The 22,724-nt window shown below is 40.1% G+C and overlaps 1 protein-coding gene across 3 annotated transcripts in view; it reads right to left on the bottom strand.

Annotated features, from left to right (window-relative positions):
- Nucleotides 1-419: 419 nt before the first annotated feature.
- LOC105478785 (lin-28 homolog B) overlaps nucleotides 420-22,724 on the bottom strand; it is a 132,265-nt gene continuing 109,960 nt past the window's right edge. For 2 of the 3 annotated variants that reach the window (XM_011736423.2, XM_011736424.3), the window contains exon 5: nucleotides 17,190-17,715. In XM_011736423.2, the coding sequence (XP_011734725.1) occupies nucleotides 17,352-17,715 (364 nt within the window). In that variant the 3' untranslated portion in view covers nucleotides 17,190-17,351. Of the gene's footprint in view, nucleotides 552-953; nucleotides 1,071-17,189; nucleotides 17,716-22,724 lie in introns of those variants that run through there. The other variant, XR_985442.2, reaches the window with a different exon arrangement.

Raw genomic sequence — 22,724 nt, forward strand, 5'->3', positions numbered from 1 at the left:
TGGTGATTCTCTGGCCAGGAACATGGCAGAGCACCAGGTTTGAATGCAAAGCCTGAGTATGTTTTCTTCATGGTAAGTTTGAGGGGCCTTGAGAATAATGAAGAGATGTCAAGCAGGCAATTGGGTAAGTCAGCCTGGAACTCAGTGAAGGGATCTGGGCTGAAGATACAGATTTCCAAGTTGAAGACGTCACTGTGAGTTTACCAGCTTCCTAATACATAAAGATTTTTCTAGTTAAGGTTTTTTCTTTTCCTCGTTCCTTGCACCCCCCATGAATGAATGAATGAATGAATGATAATAAATGAGTGAATTTTGGATCTTTTATTCTGAAACGTGTTAACATTTGAAAGATCTGCATCAGTGAGCCAGTATTTTTTAAGTGATCAACACATGATGTTATAAAGTCACACACATGGATATAAGATCTATTCCAAGCACAAGCTAGACCAGTGCAGCAGCACAAAACTGCCATTAATAGGGTTTCAGACTCCACACTGCAAACAACCTTTATGAAAGATTGTTCCTTTTCCACTCCCACTGCTTCACTTGACCTTAAAAAAAAGAAAAAAGAAACTATTAAGTATAGAGTTTCTTGTAGCATCAAGAATAGCCTCAGTTGGCTGGGCGTGGTGGCTCATGCCTGTAATCCCAACACTTTGGGGAGGCCAAGGTGGGTGGATCACTTAAGGCCAGGAATTCAAGACCAGCACGGGCAACATGGCAAAACCACATCTCTACTAAAAGAACAAAAATTAGCCAGGTGTAGTGGTGCGCACCTACAATCCCAGCTACTCAGGAGAATTGCTGGAACCCAGGAGGCGGAAGCTGCAGTGAGCAGAGATCATGCCACAGAACTCCAGCCTGGGTGACAGAGCAAGACTCTGTCTCAAAAAAAAAAAAAAAAAATCCACAATTATCTCAAGATTATTAAAGTACTTAATCTGTCCTCTTACCTTTTCCAAAATCTGTGTGACTAGATTTTCTTCATATACTTCAACCAAAACAATAGGCTACAATCCACTGAATGCAGGGCAGATGTGAAAATCCAGCTCTTCTATGGAGCCACACCTCTAAAAGAATTGCAAAAGCATAAAACAATGCCACCGTATACTTTTTTTGTTTTATAAAATAGTAATTTTATAAATTTTATAAATAGAAAAGTGTTCTTCATGTTAACATGTAATGAGTTATTTATTATTTTCAAGCAGAATGACGAATGTCGTCATTCTCTAAGCGCCTCTGTTTCTAGCCCCTGTGGCTCTCCCCTGGTTCCTGCAATAGAACCCCACCTTGTTTCTCCACCTCTGGCCTTGCATTTTCCAGTCGACCTTTGTGCTGCTATCGGAATAATCGGAAAATTTGCCAACAGAATTGAAAACCTTCCAATGGAGCTTCCTTTCCTGCAGAGAAAAGGCCACACTCTCTGCATGACCACCAAGGCCCTTCCCATACCCGATCACCTGCACCCAGCCAAGGCGGTGACTTCTCCATCCCCTGAACTCATCACACAGGAGCCCACCTCTACCCGAAATGCCCGCATTTCTCATCCAGCGGTGCCCCCAGGGTAAACTCCCACACCTCTGTGGATCTGCTCTTCCTTCCTTTGCTGCTCTCTGTGGCTTATGCACACAGTATGGGTGGTTGTATGGCAGCCACAGCAGGGACGTTTGCTCAGGTCTCAGTGTCTCTTCATATCATTGTTGAATCTAGCAACGCTGTTTCACTTACCTATTTGAACCCTCAACAGTACTGTCAATGTGGGAGGGCAGGCCCTGTGTCCCCTTTTTAGAAGGGAGAGAAGGTGGGTACAGAGAAGGTGGTAAGTGATTAACCCAAGGTCACGTTGGCAGGTCCCAAACATATGTGGTCTGTTCACTTTCCTAGTTCTGCTTACAACTCTGGTTCTTTTTTTTTTTTTTTTTTTTTTTTGGAGACAGGTTCTTGCTCTGTTGTCCAGACTGGAGTGCAGTGGCGTGATCACAGCTCACTGCAGCTTTGAACTCCTGGATTCAAGTGATCCTCCCAGATCAGCTTCTCCAATAGCTGGGACCACAAGTGCACACCAGCATGCCTGGCTAACTTTTTTTTTTTCTTTTTTTTTTTTTGGTAGAGATAGGATCTCACTATGCTTCTCAGGCTGTGTCTTCAACTCTGAGAAACCGACTTATTTTCTATTTACTCTACTCCTACTCTATGCTTAGGCCTTGTTCTCATTCCAGTTTTGGGCCATGTTCACAGTTCCAGTGTCATCCATAGCAGCGTCCTCTTGGTTGCTGTACCACTGGGTCTTGGATTTTGTTTTGTGTTTTTTGTATTTGGTTTGTTTGCTTGTTTTTGAGACAGGTTCCTGCTCTGTTGCCCAGGCTGGAGTGCAGTGGTGCAATCTCAGCTCACTGTAGCCTCCACCTGCCAGGGTCCAGTGATCCTCCCACCTCGGCCTCCCGAGAAGCTGGGACTAGAGGCGTGTGCCACTATGCCTGGCTAATTTTTGTAATTTTTGTTGAGATGGGGTCTCACCGTGTTCCCCAGGCTGGTCTCGAACTCCTGAACTCAAGCAATCTGCCCACCTTGGCCTCCCAAAGTACTAAGATTACAGGTGTGAGCCACCGTGCCCAGCTGGATCCTGGATGTTAAACACTATGTTAATATTTTCTTGCTATTCACTGAGGACAAATATATTCCACTAACTTCCAAGTTCTCCCAGCTTTCTTCTTCATCCTGTCATGAGAAAATTCACACCTTTCCCACTTTTAGTTATGTCTTTCTGATTTTCTTCGTCTATTTGCTCGTCCCAGCTGCCTGTTAAATGCCACGGTGCTTATCATTGCTGGGCCAGTGCACGGGGCCTGCTCCCAGGAGGACATAGCACTTTGACTCGGGATTTTACCTTTGACTCCTTGATTGGCAGGCCAACAGAACCAAAAGTGGTTTGAACTGGGCTAAACTATCTCACGTCCAAGTCTGTGGAGGTCCCACGACTGTAAAACAGCTCTTATAAGAAGGGACCTTGGATGGGGAAGTGATGATAGCCATTTAATTCTTGATATTTATCTGCAAATGAGGAAAGCATACTGAGCTGTTCACAACTGTTGGTGACTACATTATAATTATTTCATTTGTGTAGAGACTGGCTGAGGCAAGACCTCAGAAGGATCTCAGGGAACAAACCTCAGGTTCAACCTCCCAGGGGGCCAGCTACACTGTGCTGAAAACAGAACTATAATTCACTCATCTGCTATGACATTACGTCTCTTAAAATTGCTTCTGTAGGCCGGGCGCGGTGGCTCATGCCTGTAATCCCAGCACTTTGAGAGGCTGAGGCAGGGAGATCCCTCGAGCCCAGGAGTTCAAGACCAGCCTGGCCAACATGGCGAAACTCTGTCTCTACAAAAAAATACAAAAATGAACCAGGCATGGTAGTGCATGCCTATAATCCCAGCTACTTGGGAGGCTGGGGTGGGAGGATTACTTGAGCCTGGGAGGCGGAGCTTGCAGTGAGTTGAGATCATGTCACTGTAGTCCAGTGCTCTCTGGGCAATGGAATGAGACCCTATCTCATAAAAAGAAAAAAAGAACCACTTCTGTTGTCTTGGGGACCTATTTTTTTTTTTAATATGCTTCGCACTACTTTTGTTGTTCTCACCTGATCCCTTCTAACTTTTCATATTAGGGCTGATATGTTTTGTTAGTAAGAACAATTAGGTGTAATGGGAGATAGTGAGAACAGCATGTATTGAGTGCCTATTATCTACCAGAGACTGCATTTAAAATATATGATTTAGTATTTTCACAACGATTGTGCAAGGTAGTTATGATCACCACTTTGCAGAGGAGGAAACTGAAGCTCAAATAGATTGAATTTACCAAGACAATTCAGCAAGTCACAAAGCCGGGACTTCCTCCCGGACCTCTGAGACTGAGGCCCCGCCCATCTGCGGCCCTCTTTCTCTCCAGTGCTCCTGGAGGTTGAGTGTGCGGACACCAGCATATCTGGTTCCCAGCTCCTTTCCTTAGGTTATCAAGGAGTTTTCATACTAAAATAGAAAAATGTAAGACTTTCTATTTTTTGTACATGTATTTATATAGATGGGCATTTTCTTAGAAAAAAAGAAAAATAAAAATCTGACATCGGCCTTTAAAATTAGCTACCAATTCCTGTGAAAAAATGGGGTCCTAGCATATTTTGTCCCAAACTGATTTCTTATCGACATTGTTTGCCTCCACTTCCCTCATAGATGGAAGCAGCTGAAAAGCACAGGCCTGAAAAAGCAGGCAGAGTCGTGCCCTGGATGTGGCTTGGAGGTTGGACAGAAGCAGTTCTGAGCACTGGCTCTGACAGTGTGATCTTAGGCAACGCTGTGAAGCGTTCAGAGCCACTGTGTCCTCACATATGCACTCGAACCTTTCCTAACACATAGCTCGCACCCAGTACATGTTTGTCCTCCTCTTTCCCTTTTTCCTTTGTCAAATCGAATCCTTAAGCCTTCTGGAATCTTGGCAGCCACAGTCCTTGTAAAGAGCCTTGTAAAGGTCAGTGCCAGGACCCACAGGACAGACAGGGCAGGGGATTATTACCAGGGCTCCTTCTGCTTATAGCAGAAATGGCTGGAGGCCTGAGCGGCCCACACTCACGGCTGCAATCTCCCTGGACCTGTTTGCCTGGGGCAGGGAGAAGAGCCAACTCCAACTTAGACCAGTGGCTCCAGAAAGCACTAGGCAGAGAGAGGGCGCTGCAGAGACCTCTCTGAGGCAGCCAGTGGATGGATAGCACTGGTGTAACAGTGAAGCAGGGAAAGAACTAACACAACTCCATTTGTTTAAAGGGCCTGTACCCATTCCTGCATGCAGCCTAGGATAATTTTAGAGAACTGAGATAAAACACAAAAACAGCAATCATGTAGCTTTTGAAACCAGCTCTGGGATTAAAGGGGAAGTATATATATACTTTTAAAAAAACAAACCAACTACTCTGGTAAAGGTTTACAGGAGCATTATGACCTGACCAAGGACCAGGAAGTTCTGAACCCCCTCGGACCCTTGCTGGCACTCAGATGTCTGCGATTATTGGTCACCTCTTGATCCAAAAAAGTTATGTTGAGGATAACTGTCTTTTTTTTTTTTTTTTTTTTTTGAGACAGCCTCCCTCTGTTGTCCAGGCTGGAGTGTGGTGGCACTATCACAGCTCACTGCAGCCTTGATCTCCTGGCTTCAAGTGATCCTACCGCCTCAGCCTCCCAAGAAGCTGGAACTACAGACACGCACCACCACGCCTCGCTAATTTTTGTATTTTTTGTAGAGACGAAGTTTTGCCGTGTTGCCAGGGCAGGATGCTGATGCCGCTGTTAAGGGAACCGCATTTTGAGATCCTCTTGACCGCTTTGAGGTCTGATCATTTGAGTCTACCTCCTGCACCCACTGGGCAGATGAAAAACACAGCCAGGAAAATGGAACCCAAGAAAAACTAGAACCCAAGTATTCTTGTTCACAGTCCAATGAAAAGCAGCTTGTATTTATTGGCTCCTGGCCAGCTTTCAGACTTTTTATAAAAGAGTCACTCAGGGAACCAGTTAAAAGTCTAGCTCCAAGAGCCCACCCTCACAGATACTGACGCAATATACCCAGGACAGTGGGTTTAGCCCGGGCTGCACATTGGGATAAAAGATTCAAATGCCATTCATCTGGGCATCGGGAGTCTTAAAAGCTCCCCAGGTGCTTCATATGGATGGGAACTTTGAGAAACTGGTCTGGGATGAGGTCCAGGAACTTCCTTGCACAAGCATGCCAAGATTGGGTGGAACTCCTGGCAGGTCCAGACTTTGAAGGCTAGTGCATTCATAACCTTGCTTCCCGCTGTAAGAAACACGGCCGGGCGCAGTGGCTCACGCCTGTAATCCCAGCACTTTGGGAGGCCGCAGCAGGTGGATCACTTGAATCAGGAGTTCCAGACCAGCCTGGTCAACATGGTGAAACACCGCCTGTACTAAAAATACAAAAATTAGCCAGGCATGGTGCACGCCTGTAATCCCGGGTACTCAGGAGACTGAGGCAGAAAAATCACTCAAACCCGGGAGGCGGAGGTTGCAGCAGTGAGCTAAGATTGTGCCATTGCACTCCAGCCTGGGAAACAAAAGCAAAACTCTGTCTCAAAAAAAAAAAAAGGCCAGGTGCGGTGGCTCACTCCTGTAATCCCAGCACTTTGGGAGGCCAAGGCAGGTGGATCACCTGAGGTCAGGAGACCGAGACCATCCTGGGCAACATGGTGAAACCCCGTCTCTACTAGAAATACAAAAATTAGCTGGGCGTGGTGGCATGTGTCTGTAATCCCAGCTATTTGGGAGGCTGAGGCAGGAGAATCGCTTGAACCCGGGAGGCAGAGGTTGCAGTGAGCCAAGATCACGCCACCGCACTCCAGCCCGGCGACAGAGTGAGATTCTGTCTCGAAACAAAAACCAAAAAACCAACAAACAAAACCAGAGAAACACAGGGTAGCAGGATGAGATGAGAGTGGCTTTGGAGAATGACTAGTAGAAATGGGTGGCATGGATGGAAACATTCAGACAGAAGCAAATGTGGGCAATCGCATTGGTGTGTGATTTTGATCCTTTCAACTCTCCTACTCACTTCCTTGTCTTCCTGGATCTTTCTAAAGAGTCGGAAGGAAGCTTGCTGCCTGGTTCTGGTGACTAGAAGAAGAGAATGATTCAAATCAGAATTCTGAGGTGTCTTGTCTAGCTAGCTCCAAGCCTGGTTGTGCCCAAGTAGTTAATGTAATTTCCCTGAACCCAGCGGTAATATAGGAATATTGACATCTGCCATCTTAACCTTAGGAGGGTTTTGTGAGAATTAAATTTTAAAACACCATGTCACCTATAAAGCACTATAAAAGTAAAAGCTATTATTACATTAATCAGTGACACATAAATGGAAGCCGAAGGTAAAAGACATATTTCTTCATTAAATTATACCTGAAAATTCTTTCAGAACTTGTATCTAATTTTTCCTTGTTTCTAGAGGCACACATTTAAATCCAATACTTAGAATATCACACCCAGTGTGATATCAGCATTTTGACAAGATACTGTTTCTTCTCAAATAATGGAAGTATGGACAGCCCTATTAAGATGTCTGAGTGAGAAGAGGAACATCAAAGTTTTCAGTAATAAAATCCCAGTGAAGAAGTCTTGCATTTCTTTCTTTCTTTTTCTTTTTTTTGGACAGTCTCACTGTGTCTCCCAGGCTGGAGTGCAGTGGTGTGATCATAGCCACTACAGCATCAAACTCCTGGTCTCAAGCAATCCTCCTGCCTCAGCCTTCCAAGCAGCTGGAATTACTGACACAAACTACCACGCCCAGCTGAGGTTTTGTAGAATCAGGCTGTATTAGTCCGTTTTCATGCTGTTGATAAAGACATACCTAAGACTGGACAATTTTACACAAGAGAGAGGTTTAATGGACTCTCAGTTCCACATGGTTGGGGAGGCCTCACGATCGTGGTGGAAGGTGAAAGGCATGTCTCATATGGTGGCAGACAAGAGAAGGGAGCTCGTGCATGGAAACTCCCCTTTATGAAATGATCAGCTTTCGTGAGGAGAATTCACTATCATGAGAATAGCATGGGAAAGACCCAGCTCCACGATTCGATTATCTCCCACGGGGTCCCTCCCACAACACCTGGGAATTATAAGAGCTACAATTCAAGATGAGATTTGGGTGGGGAACAGCCAAACCATATCACAGGGTCTCACTATGTTCATCAGGCTGGTCTTGAACTCCTGGCCTCAAGTGATCCCTCCAGGTTGGCCTCCAAAGCACTGGGATTTCAGGTGTGAGCCACCATGCTTGGGAGAAGCTTTATATTGCTCATAGCTTGAAAGGTGGGGGAGAAATGTATGGGATAATAATGCAGTATGATTATTTAATGTAACTGAATGTTTACAGTCCTGTGGTTTCTTATTACAAGAAGACTTTCAGAAACACTTTTCTAGACGAGTTACCAGTATCTGATTATCTCTTCAGTATTGTGAACTGTGTTGACAGCCCCTGTCTTCTGCATAAGAGCTCAAAAGGCATTACTTATAATTACACATTTTTTTTTCAGTCAGAAAATTTCCTAGGTAAGTTTATCAATCATATGGATATTCAGATACTCAAAAGAGTATTATAGCTATGAGGGGATGTAAAATAAAATTGTTTCAGAGAGCAAGTGAAGAGTGCCCTCTGGTGGTGTTAAGCAACAACTGAAGTGCATCATGTTCAATCTTTCTTCAGAATCAGTCAATTCCAGTTCTACAGTTTCTTAAAAGTCAGACTTTCACCTTAACCATAAGGAATTTTTACACTTCTAAAGGCCCACTGCACATTGGAGTACATTATGACATGCTTTCTAGATTGTGTTACTTAGGACATCTTTTACATAAGCCTTGAAGAAAATTTTAGTAGGGATAGTGTTCCATTAAGAAATGTCTTACTAAAAAGAAACACTGCAGGCTGTCGATATGGTCCCTTTAAATGGCATCTTTTTAAATTATTTTTTAGTTTCTGTGGGTATGTAGTAGGCGTATATATTTACAGGGTACATGAGATATTTTGGTACAGCCATGCAATGCGTAATAACCACATCATGGAAAATTGAGTATCCATCTAAATGGGATCTCTTATATAATCTGACATTGGCGCATAGTCTGTTATTACTTATTTTTGCTGTTGTTGTTTACTGATTCCCTTCTAAAGAAACTCGTGGAATCTTCTCCAGCAGATTTTGGAAATTACCATCTAGAATGGTCAGGTATGATCCTAGACAGAGACAGACTACTGAACCAGATGCCAGTCCAAGGTCCCTTCCCACTGTTTGGTTTTATGTTACATTTTTCCCAGCAATAAGTTTCCCCTTTAGTGCTGTGCAGTCTCAGCAAACAAAAGCCACCTAAGGAAACAGAGCGTGGGCCGGGCATGTCGTCAGAACACCGCTGCAGGAGCTTCTCACGTGGCAGCCCCTCCCCTGCATTTTCCAAGATTTTTACTGTGAGGAAATTATTATCGAAATTAGATTTTTATTAATATTGTTTTAAATGGATTTTTTTGGATGAGTTTGATTGCTTTTGGGCAGAAGCAGTTTAACATGGGACTAGCGAAACTGATATCTGAACTAGTTAATGAAAGTTGTGGAGAATTAATTCATGAAGAAATGAGAGAACTTAAGAGCCGATGTGGAGATTGATAACTATAAGGGCTTAATATGTGGCCTGATGATCTCAATGAAAGAGTGATAAATGACCAGGCACAGTGGCTCACATCCCTAATCCTAGCACTTTGGGAGGCTGAGGTGGGTGGATTGCCTGAGCCCAGGAGTTCGAGACCAGCCTGGGCAACGTAGCAAATCCCTGTCTCTACTAAAAACACAAAACATTAGCTGAGAGCGGTGGTGCGCACCTGGAATCCCAGTTACTTGGGAGGCTGAGACACAAGAATAGCTTGAACCCGGGAGGCAGAGGTTGCAGTGAGCTGAGATCGTACCACTACACTCCAGCCTGGGGAAGAGAGCGAGACTGCATCAAAAAAAAAAAAAAAAAAGAAAGAAAGAAAAAGAAAGAAGAAAGGAAGAAAGAAAGAGAAAGAAAAAGAAAAGAAAAACAAAAAGTAAGAAAGAAGAAAGAAAGTGATAAATAACACTTGAAATATCTGACATACTGGCAGTGGGGGAGAGGCTGCACTTCTAGAAGTGAAGGTGGAAAAGCATTATGAAAGGACAGGTCAACAGTATGTCTACTGGCACCAAGTCACATAGAAATGTGGTTTGATTCTTAAGTGTGAACTTTGACTTTGGGCATTGTCCTTACTTTAACAGGCCTCTTCCTTCTTCTTGACAAAAGAAAACAAATCATATGATTTGGGATGTAAGCAAAACCTCCAAGGTTGGAGTTTGTGTTTTAAATAACTTTTACAAACTGGAGCAGGCGTATATAGCTACAGATGCTGAGCAGCTCAGAAATTAACTAGAAATGGAAGCCCTTGACCTTCAGAAAACAGCCCACATCTTCCAGGAATTTTGAGTAATTTTAGAAACAAAACACACTATAAATATAATAAACTATCCTGTATTGTGTTAAGAAACATGCCTGCTATGCAGCCACAGAAACATTTACCATTTCCCAGGCAGTCCAAACTAATTCAGAAAGTGTGTGTGTGTGTGTGTGTGTGTGTGTGTGTGTGTGTGTGTGTGTGAGAGAGAGAGAGAGAGAGAGAGAGAGAGAGAGAGAGAGAGAGAGACAGGAGAGGATGAGAAAGGGCAACATACTGATTTCTAAATTGAGGATGACAGAAATTACATTTGAGCAACTGTGAAAGTTTTAAGAACTTTCAATTATTTCTAGAAAGCAAAGCAAACAAGAAACCCCACAGAGTTTTTGAGGAATATTTTACAAAACTAACAGGCAATCAGGAGCAGAATCGATCACAAAATGGTGGCTATCACACAGCACTGCTTTGATTTAGTAGCCTAGCAAGCAAAAGCTTCATACAAAGGCCCTTACAAAAAGCTTACACGGGAGACACAGACAGGGGCAGGAAACGTAGTACTCTGTACAGAGAAGGGCGCCTGGGATTCTGGCTGGGTCTTCCTGTTATCCTGAATGTGCCTTACAGCTCTTCTTTATTCAAAAAAAAAAAAAAAAAGCAACATTAATTACGTAAGCATATTGGACTATTTGTTTTAATGATCAAATTCTTCTATGTATAAACTCCGGTAGGGCGTGGTGGTTCACGCGTGTAATCCCAGCACTTTTGGAGGCCAAAACAGATGGATCACCCGAGGTCAGGAGTTCGAGACCCAGCCTGGCTAACATGGTGAAATCCTCTACTAAAAACACAAAATCAGCCGGACGCAGTAGCACGCGTCTACAGTCCCAGCTGGAGAATCGCTTGAACCTGGAAGGTGGAGGTTGCAGTGTGCCGAGATTGTGCCACTGGTCTCCAGCCTGGTGACAGAGCAAGACTATGTCTCAAAAATAACACACTCTCGTGTGTGTGTGTGTGTGTGTATATATATAAGCAGAAGAAAATTAAAAATGCCAATGGTTATTTCTAGGCAATGGGATTATGTGTGTGTGCATATATATGTCTATATATGTATATATACACACATATATAGTCTATTTTATATACACACATATATATGTATCTCTATATATATAAATTTTTTTTTAAGCTTTTCAGCCAGGTGTGGTGGCTCATGCCTGTAATCCCAACACTTTGTGAGGCTGAGGTGGGATCCTTGAAGCCAGGAGTTAAAGATTAGCCTGGCTAACATAGGGAAACTGTCCCTACAAAAAATTTACAAATCGGCCGGGGGGGTGGGGGTGGTTCATACCTGTAATTCCAGCACTTTGGGAGGCCAAGGCAGAAGGATCAATTGAGCCCAGGAGTTCAAGGCCAGCCTGGGCCACAAGATAGTAAATTTTTGTTTTGTGATTTTACCATCTCTACAAAAAATGCAAAAAAGTAGCCAGGCGTGGTGGTGTAGGCCTATAGTCCCAGCTACTTGGGAGGCTGAGCTGGAAGAATCACTTGAACCTGGGGAGGTTGAGGCTGCAGTGAGCCGTGGTTGTGCCGCTGCACTCCAGCTTGGGTGACAAAGCAAGACCCTGTCTCACAAAAAGAAAAAAAAATTTTTTCCATAAATATAAATTAATAAAAGCTGCTATTGGTTACTTTCAGATGATGGGATTACGTATATTTTTAAGGTTTAAAGGTTTTCCATATTCTCGAAAGTACAAAAAGCCCTTCACATTCAAAGAAAAGTGAATCATACATGGTTGTACAAGAATGTGAATATACTTAGCAATCAAAAATGGTTAAGGCTAGGCATGGTGGCTCACTTGTAATCCCAGTCCTTTGGGAGGCTGAGGAGGGAGGACTGCTTGAAGCCAGGAGTTCAAGACCAGCCTGGGCAGCAAAGCAAGACTCCATCTCTCTAAAAAAAAAAAAAATTAGCTGGGCATGGTGCGCATCTGTAGTCTAGCTACTCAAGAGGCTGAAGTGGGAGGATCGCTCAAATCTAGGAATTTGAGCCTGCACTAAGCTACGATTGCACCACTGCACTCCAGCCTGGGCAACAGAATGAGACCTCATCTTAAAAAAAAAAAGAAAAAAAAAAAAAAAAAGGTAAAGACAGTAAATTTTATGTTATGTGATTTTACCAGATTTTAAAATAAAATAAGAGTTATAACAGATCATCAAAAGAAGAAATCATCCAGGTGAAGAGAGGAAAATAAGTTTGATTGTGGAACTGGCCAATTTATATAACTCAATAGTTTTACCAAATGGTTTGTTATAGTACATCAATACTGCATTCATGGTTTGATAAATCTACATTCGCATTTTAGATATTTGGTACTGATATAATTTGCCTTTTTCTTTTCAAATTCTTTATTAGAAAAAAACCTGTAGAAAAATTCTAAAATGATTTCTTCAATAGGCTTTGAATATTTTGCTTCAAACCACTCTTCCTGACCATGTGAAGTATGTGCCTTTATTCATTCACAAGCTTGCACAATCTCTGCTGGACAATTCTGAGTGATGGCAGCTTCCACCTTTCCTTCACTTAGACTACATTTATTCAGCATCTGTATTGTTGGAGTAAGTTCCATGTTAATACTCACCACTGAGGATATGTTAATATCATTTAACTTATGCTCCAACTGATGTAAAACACTGCCTAAATGGTCTTTTATCCTTTCACTTAGTAAGAACACACATCATAAAAAAATCTCCAAAACCCATCATAAATGCCAATGTTATATGTTTTATTTTTAATCAAGTAATTTTTTTAAACCCCAGCATATCCATAATTGACAGAATACGACATTAGGCATGAAATGAGAATATAAAACCCAGAGTGTACAGAAAGGCAAACAGTGCTTCAGTCCCTCCAGATGACTGCACGCAAGTGAAATGCATTCCAAACATCTACCCTTTATCTTTTAAAAACATACAGTTCAAGTGTTTTTATTTTCACTTGTAAACAGCATGAATCAAAATGGACAATGAGGTAATCTAAATACTACACAGGATAATTTAAAAACACTAGATAAAACACCATTATTAAAGACATATAAAAATCAGGGTTCACTTTGGTCTCTAGTATGGTTAGAGTTGTTAATACCAAAAAGAAACACATACTAATTGAAGCCAGCTTGGTGGTAGGTGCCAGTGGTTGATAGATGGAAGTGATTCAAGAGGTAGTCAACACCATCATTTTCAAGCTGGTAACTCTCACAAGTGTTAAGCCACAGATGCATTAAATATCATAATACTTTCTCACAGTACAGTACTTTACCATAACTTGCAGCTTTGTTCCAAATATAAAATTTAAAAATGAATCATAGGTCAACTTCTCACTCTAACTGAACAATTATGACACAGATCATACAACCACCACATCTTAAAGAGGCTGTTGACAGCTATGTAAGACAGAGTTTGATGCTTTTAACAGATGTTCTTCTCTAAAACAAATAAATCTCATTAAGACATCTAGAAAATTAAAGTCAGTGCAGCTGCACTTGTACATACTTTCCCAAATTTTATAACCAAAGGGGAAATACACATATATATTTTATGATAAACATTTCTTAGAGAAAACAGATAAATTAATTTAAATTAACTTTAAGACTTAATGAGATTTCCCATGTCCTGTATAATTCATCTTACAGTGAATGTTACAAAGTCTATTAACACTTATGGGCTCCTATTCACAAACTAAATACAACCAGCAGTAACTTGGGGCTGCCCTGGTGCAAAATAAAACTGAGCCAGAATAAAAATAATATTGGCAATATTGGAGGTGGACTGATGCTAATAACATGACATTTCTTGATCTTTTTTCTTACATTGCACGCTAAACTTCCAAGTTATAAGCAGGTAAAAACCTTTCTAAATCTTTCAACTGCAAAAATACGTCCAAGGTCTTCTAGTGAAGACTAGAAATCCAAGTATAAAAATGTTTTCATTATAGTCTGCCATGTAGCAAATGATTAGCTTACAGGGCTAAGAGACTGGCAATGCATCTTGTTTAGGAATTGCATCTTGTTTAGGAATTACATTTGTGTTGACATGAGGGTGAGGTCAAGAGATAACTGAATTCACAGACCTGCTGCCCCACCATTAGTAATCCCCGCAAAGTGATGCTTCACACAGACCCTTTACCCTCAATAGCTAGTAATGGCATTGCATGTTCATTCCTTGGCAAGCCAGTGCTAGTTAGTTATGTGCCTGGGGCTATAATGCTGCAAGACGCTTGGCTTCAGGGCAGCACAGACAGTAAATGAAGGACATTGGCATCTTTTAAACTCTTTGCCTAGCACAAATACCTGCATAAACCAACCCCTCTCCCTGCTACTCCTTCCGACCTCCGCCTCTGGGCAAAGAGATGCTTCTAAGACTGCTTCCGTGGTCTGTTTTGCTTAAGTTCTTAAGTTGAACAGTGCCCATAATTCTTTAAACTAAATACATGATTATTTTAAGGAGATGTTTGGAGACTTTGCTAACTAAAACGAGATGCTTCATTATTCACAAGTGTTTGTCAGAAACATGCAGTTGTGGATTGCTATTTATAATACAGATAAACAGGTTCTGTACCAGAGAATTATCAGCCACCTGTCAGGCTGGAACAGCATACATACAGGTGTGCTATGCATCAACTATGAGGTAGCCTTTTGCTGTAAACAGAATATTTTACCTACGTAAATGAACAATGTGTTCACATCAGTGATATTCACATATGCACGGAGTTGAGGGAATCTGCTTTAGAGGAGTTTTCAAATGAAATAAAAATAGGATAACTGATATCTGATATTCAAAAATTTTGATCTATGTCAAACTCAGAGGTAGTTACTATCATCAGTACATAATACTTATATAAAGGTATAAGTTATTTGGTTTGTTTTGAGTAAGCAGGACTGTAGACTAGTCTGTAAAGAAACACCAAAAATATTATATGGTATGTTCCCTGAGCAAAGTTCTTTGTCCTGAGTATGTTATGTAATAGTGATAATATTCTCATATAAAAAATAAACCCCAACTTTCAACCATAAGATAGGTTTGGTATGTGCTCTTAGTTCAGTCTGGTAAGATGATGAAAAGGATTTCAAATTGCACCCATAAAGACCATAGTTCTCAAGTGTTTCTATTTTTTTACCATGATTTTAGCTCTAAATTTCTTTTTGTAAACAGGAAATGTCCAATTTTCAAGTCCATAATTTCCTATTTCCATAAGGTGAAGGAACTTTGGTTTGAATTTTCAAAGTGACTTATCTATCATGTTTTGCATTTTTACTGTTAACCTGCTTATTATACCTGCTAAAAATTGAGCAATGCTTATCATGTTTTGCATTTTATTGTTAACTTGCTTATTATGCCTGCTAAAAATTAAGCAATGCCACTTTGATTTGTCTACATAATTTAAATAAGCTTGAAATCCTCACATAAGGCAAGGAAGTACTTCTCTACAGCTATATCACATTCAATATCGTCAAAGGTAAGCTTTGCATCACAGCACACCGATATTTCAGTGTATACCACGCAGATTCTCACAATCACTGTTGTGAAATTCAAGCTGAGTTGTAAAGGACTGGCAACCCAACCTGAGGCATTTTTCTTCTTACGGTGGCTTGCTGAAACAGCAGTAACTATATACGTCTCCCATGACAGGACAGGAGGGAGAGGAAGTAGAAACTGTTCAGCAGAATATGTCTCATTTGAGTCATGCTATTTTTATTTAATTATCTGAGCTTACACCAACAGGCCCATACATTATAATTATAATGCTTAATATTATTCCCAATTTTAAGCACTATAATTAACTGGTACCTTCTTGCAGATGTTTCAGAAATTTGCCCATAACATCTAGAGCCAGGATGACCCCAAAATAATTTTTTTTCCATGACCGAAACCTAATGGGACCAATACTATAACTGGTCCCTAGCCAGTTTATCACTCTGAGAACCAACCTGAGAAGATTCTCCCTAGCACTGAATGTTCATCCTGCATCCACCATATAGGTTACTTCAGAATAAGCATTGGAGGTAACTTCCAGAGGTTCAAAGTTACTGTATAAAATACTTCCAGCTCTCTGGTGGGAGAGGTTTGGTACCTCTGCCCCAGGCTTGTCACTCTTGTTAACTGCCACTGAACACTGCCTTTTTTCATATCATTCACAGGTCATATATATTGGGCAATTGTGAACATCCATTTAATTTTAATTCTCAACCCTGGTATTTCATTCATTTCTGTGCTGCTTGTTTGTTTTAGAAACAAGTTAGATAACTCTCCAGGAGGAACAAAAAAAACAGCCACCAAAAATATACGTCAAACAATTGGAGTTCTCTAAGGTCTTCAGCAGTAAATAAGGAGGGCTACCTGCTCTAAGCAATGGGTAGAAGATTGACTTAGCCAAGGGAAGCTGCTGTTGCCACACAATCCCTTACAACCCTCACGTCATGGAAAAGGTTACAAGAAGCTGGTATGAAAATACTACTGAAAACAAGTCACTAAGATGATCCTCCCCTTCATTTCTCTTAATAGGCTCTAATTTTACAATCAAACATAGAATTTAAAACAGTGAAATATCGGCACAAATTACACATTCATTGTCTTTTGTGGAGTTATGTATCCCAGAATCAAAAAAGCTTATGGCAGTCAGAGGCATACGAAGTTAAGGTACTGCCTTCAAAGAGGGGGGAAAAAATACCACTCCAGAAATTTCAAGAAAAAGAGGCAATCCCAAATTCGGGAGAACTGGATGTCTTAAAAACCTATAGTACCCCATAGTTGGCAGCTCTGAGATCTGAAGTATCCTTTGGTTCACACAAAAAGTAACAGTCATGTTTTTATTTTTATATAATATAAAAGAAGTGGTATTTCAAGAAAACTCCAGTGGGTTAAATTTAAAACTATCTATAATGCTTCACATGGGTTTTCAATTCTTGGAAATATCCAATTACATGAGGGAGGGTGTGTGCTTTGATCTATACACAAATATATAAAGACAAAGGCTCTTTATATATATGTGTACATTTCTATATAAAATTCTCATGTACACACACAGACTCAGGCTCTCTCCCTCTCACACATGCACATATTGACAGACATAGTATCTTACTCTCTGAATTAACATAAAACATGACACCCTGCTCAAATGTAATTTGCTTAGAGTGATTTGTCTGTTTAAAAAATTCACAGTTCCCCAATAGTAGTTAAAATCCCAGGTCAGCTACTGCTTGTGAAATACTGTTCCCCTATACTTGCATGAGGTAGACTTTGCAACAGGGTAAAAGGAAAGAACATATGAAGAAGACCTGTTATGTCTTTTTCCTTTTTTGAACTGAAGGCCCCTTTTTGCTTTGCTCTTCTGGTGCTGTAGATGACTTTGTGGAGGAAGCTTCTTGAGGTGACCTGCCTGACCGTTCTGAGATCTCTGCCCTAGCCTCCTGAGGTGGTGATGTACAGCCATGCCCGCCTCCCACTTCTCGAGGGAGAGTTGAAGTGCATGGCTGGGATTCTGCTTCCTGTCTTCCCTGAGAACTCACGGGTGGCTGTGCAACATTTTTATGTGGGCAGTTTGCCACCATGTGCATGATGCTCTGACAGTAATGGCACTTCTTTGGCTGAGGAGGTAGACTACATTCCTTAGCATGATGATCAAGGCCACCACAGTTGTAGCATCTGCAAGGCAAAAAGATGAAAACATTTTAGAAGTAGGCAGCATGTATCCAAAAACACATTTTAAAATGTGAAGACACACAAACTATCAATGAGACAAGCTTATTTTAATGTGCCTTCTTAAAAGTATTTATCATTGTTTACACTGTTGGTTCAAAGACTATCTCCAAAATGTTCTCGTGAGGTTAAAAACTTAGTTGTGTGAGACATAACTAAACACAGTGAAAAACAAGAGTATTAAAACATGAAAGAATATTTAATCACTTCCATATAGAAATGATTCCTTTAAATTTGACACTATCTGGTCATTTTAAAAGAACCATTTAGCCCACTAGAGGGCAGCGAATATTCAACAAAAAACAACCAGCCAGTTTTAAAAACAAGAGTGTAGAAATACAGCTGTTGGCATGATACAAAGTGGCAATTCACTCAGAAATTGGGAAAATTTTAGACCAAATTAAATTTTAAGAGTTTAACACTTCTTCGAATGTTAATTATTTTGACTGCAGAAACCAGCTAAACTGGAAAAAAAATGTTTTCCTTTGTATAAAATTAAGTAGTGAAGTGAAATTTGATATATAAGAAAGTCAGAGTTTAGTCAGAAAGTCAGGATGATATCTGGCAAATTACCAAGCAATTTTAGAGCAATAGAGTAAATGTCTGAATCAGAACAGTGCTAAAAAAAGAAAGTTTCTAAATACTTAGATTGAATTAATAAAAGTTCATGCTAGTTCAATGATGAGAAAAGTTTACTTTCTTTTCCTTTTGTAAGAAATTAGCTTTCTTTCAGGGTGATCTCTTTTAAGTTAAAATAAATGGAAATCCATCCATAATATGTGAATGCACATTGAAGACATGGCTTTGTATTAGATGTCTGAAAGTTCAGCTTTTAGTTTGGCAAGGAAAAGCTAAGCAAGAAAATTTATTCAGAGGTATATTTGTTCAATTTCAATCAGATTTTCTTCTAAAATTTTATATTAAAAATAACAAAAGACCATAAGTGGAAGAAACTAAGAAAAATTTATATTTACTAAAGGTTTTAAATCTGATTGTTAAACATAGAATTTGTTTAATGACTTGTCTCCAAATGAAATATTTTAAGAGCTATTTTATTTTCCAAATACATTTATGACTCCATAAATTTCATTTATGAAGCACAAAGAACAACAGGTTATAATTTTTTTTTTTTTTTTTTTTTTTTTGAGATACAATCTCATTCTGTTGCCCAGGCTGGAGTGTAGTGATCTTGGTTCACTGCAACATCCGCCTCCTGGGTTTGGGTGACTCTCCTGCCTCAGCCTCAGGAGTAGCTAGGATTGCAGGCATGTGCCACCATGCCTGGCTAGTTTTTGTATTTTTGGTAGAGACAGGGTTTCACCATGTTTAGCCAGGCTGGTCTCGAACTCCTGACCTCAAGTGATCCGCCTGCCTCTACCTCCCAAAGTGCTGGGATTACAGGTGTGAGCCACCGCACCCGGACAAGTTATAACGTTTTTAAAAAATAATAAAATGTGTTAACTGGCTGGGCGGCGGTGGGTCACGCTTGTAATCCCAGCACTTTGGGAGACCGAGATTGGGAGGCAGATTACGAGGTCAGGAGATCCAGACCATTCTGGCCAACATGGTGAAACCCTGACTCTACTAAAAATACAAAAATTAGCTGGGCGTGGTGGCGCACGCTTGTAGTCCCAAGCTACTCGGGAGGCTGAGGCAGGAGAATTGCTTGAACCTGGGAGGCGGAGGTTGCAGTGAGCCGAGATTGTGCCACTGCACTCCAGCCTGGTGACAGAGTGAGACTCCATCTCCAAATAAAAAAAAAGAAAAACAAAAAACAAACAAACAAAAAATAAAAGGGTTAACTGAGGAAATTGGTTTAAGTCCAGACTGACAACAAAAAATGAATTATAATGACTTATATTTGTATGTGTGTGAGAACATCAAACAATAATTTATACTACCTTATATTTAAAAGACAAACTACTAATGTACTAACAACCTACTAAGCAGTATATATAGAATATTTAGTATTTTATCTTCTGGGATAAATTAAACGGTGAATTTTTTAATTGGCAAAACTTAGGGTAACTATTGCCTGCTTCTCCAGTTAGCAATGTTACCTTATGTAATTTAGAATAATGAATTGATAAAATGGGCTTTTATTCTTTGCAACAATTAACAAGTATTTATCTTAGGAGAGACTGAATCATATTTTCAAAAAGGGGAAAAAAAAAACAAGAAATCACATGTTGTAGTTAAATTATTCATTGTACAATTACATATCTTAATATAATATAGCAGATTTAATAGTTTCAGCCATATGTTCTATGAGAGTGTAAGATTAATCAAGATTACTCGCTAATGCTTAAAATTCAGGTTTTCAAAATAACAACTCAAAAATGACATATTTGAAAGATATAACCACATTACTTATAATAATATATTTTCCCACACAGTTCTCCTCTACAATAGAGAAGTGAATTCTTAAATTAAATTTGCCCATCTATAAAGTATCTTCTTTTGAATTAAATTCACTTCCTTGAGGATACCTTCCACTCAGGAGCTCATTTTCAAAGAGAGAAAAAAGAGGTTAAAGGCTTCAGTAATAGGCTGGCTCTCCAGCGGACACATCAGTTTTATCAGTCACCATGGTGGGCACTGCGCTATCCAATTCAGGGAGCCATTCTGCCTGCTCACTGACCAGGAGCCTGATGTCAGTACTCTGCTTTCACAACTGCGATCTTCAATTACCCTCTATCTGTGCATTCACCATTAGATATGGGCTATAAAAGTTATTTTTAAGGATGCTATATAATTTTGGTTTCCTTACATTTTGATCTGCATAGTTAATTCACCCCCTTGGCTTTTCTGATATGTGCTATCATTAGGCCAGACTATCTTCCACACTGAAAAGATTTGCATTTAGTGTCTATGTGCTTAGCCTTAAAAGGGGAGGAGTGGTATTTATATTCTCTTCTATTTAATCATTCCATGTCAATCACTCTTACTAAGAGTAGAGATCACTCTCCTTTACGAAACCCCTTCCTTCCCAAGGGACTGACACCAAAATAGAAATGTTCAGCTATGTTGCAGCTCACAAATCATACCACAACTATATACTCCATACAAGCTATACATGATTTCCATACAAGCTATACATGATTTTAGTCCCCTTTGTTCACCCTCCATACTTTTCCACATCAGTTTGCCTTTGTAGTCTGAATGAATTTTACATTGTGATGTTAGCATAAAAATAGCATGTGTGTCCATGTTCAGCTACATGCTTAAGAAATATAAGGACATAGTCTCACACAAGCAAAAGACCATACAAAGAAAATTATACTCATACTTTATTATATATTTCCATAGTCCAACATAAAAAATAAAATTATTCATGTTAAGTACTTTATTAAATGCTGAACCAATGGCACAAAGGGTATTTTCTCATGCATTACAAGTAAAGATAAAATAGGCCAGGCGCAGTGGCTCACACCTGTAATCCCAGCACTTTTGGGAGGCTGAGGCGGGCAGATCACTTAAGGTCAGGAGTTTGAGACCAGCCTGGTCAACATGGCAAAACCCCATCTCTACTAAAAATACAAAAAATTAGCCAGGCGTGGCGGGGCACACCTGTAGTTCCAGCTACTCAGGAGGCTGAGGCAGGAGAATTGCTTGAACCAGAGAGGCAGAGGTTGCAGTGAGCCAAGATTGCTCCACTGCACTCCAGCCTGGGCAACAGGGCTAGACTCTGTTTTAACAAACAAACAAAGATAAAATAAACAAAAATGTTCAGTTTAATCTTAGAAAGTTATCAAGTTCTTCATAAAATCATTTTATAAATACTGTTATTCTAATGAGCTAGCACATTCTACAAGTATTATTTCTTATTTAAGGAACATTTAAAGATAGAAGATAAATAACAATCAAATCAAAGCCAACTTTTTTGAGACACTATCAAAATAAGATTTAAAATTTAAGATTTTAAGACCGGGTGCGGTGGCTCACGTCTGTAATCACAGCACTTTGGGAGGCCAAAGCGGGCAGATCACGAGGTCAGGAGATCGAGACTATCCTGGCTAACATGGTGAAACCCTGTCTCTACTAAAAATAACAAAAAATTAGCCGGGCGTGGTGGCAGACGCCTGTAGTCCCAGCTACTCAGAAGGCTGAGGCAGGAGAATGGCGTGAACCCGGGAGGCGTAGTTTGCAGTGAGCTGAGATCGTACCACTGCACTCCAGCCTGCGCAACATAGAAAGACTCAATCTCACAAAAAAGAAAAGATTTTAAATAAAAGAATGGCAACAATAGATAGAATAGAGGCACTTATGATGGCCAAATAAATAAAAACAAATTGTTTAGACCTTTAGAACTATTTAATTATATTCTGAAATAATTACATGAGTTTTTAAAAACCAAGTCCAAAAACCTACACTAGTTAATAAGTTAATCAAAATATACCCAAATTTCTGAGGATTTCATCAAAAAATGAAAACTCTGATTCAGAAATCAGAATTCAGATCTGCTACGACCATTAAAAAGTTTGCATTTTTTGATCCAAACAACTGAGTAAGCAGATTATATTTTCAAATGATATCAGCAATAATGGAGCTGAGCACAGCTGACAATCACTAGGTTAAAAGATAGACATTAATTTTTAAATAATATTCCAATGGTGTAAATGAAAATATTTATCAGTTATATATTCCCCCTTGATCCAGAGACTGATTTAAAAAATTGGGAAGAGGGGCGATACCACAGAGGAAGATCCAGATTTGCTTGCCTAAAAGTATAATGGAAAAAATCTATCTTAGGGTTCTTCTCAGTACTTGAACATTTTAACTTAATAAGAATTTATATGTAAACTCAAATCCACATTCTGAGGGTCTGATGGGGGCATTAAGGATAATTTTGACAGTGATCTGTAAGCTTCTGAAGGGGAAGGAATTGTTGAAAGATAGTATGTAAAGCAGTATCAGGGACAGAGAAAAGAGTAGTGAAAGAAGTGCGAGCTTTG

Source organism: Macaca nemestrina, chromosome 5, assembly GCF_043159975.1.
Source record: "Macaca nemestrina isolate mMacNem1 chromosome 5, mMacNem.hap1, whole genome shotgun sequence".
Taxonomy (NCBI): Eukaryota; Metazoa; Chordata; class Mammalia; order Primates; family Cercopithecidae; genus Macaca; species Macaca nemestrina.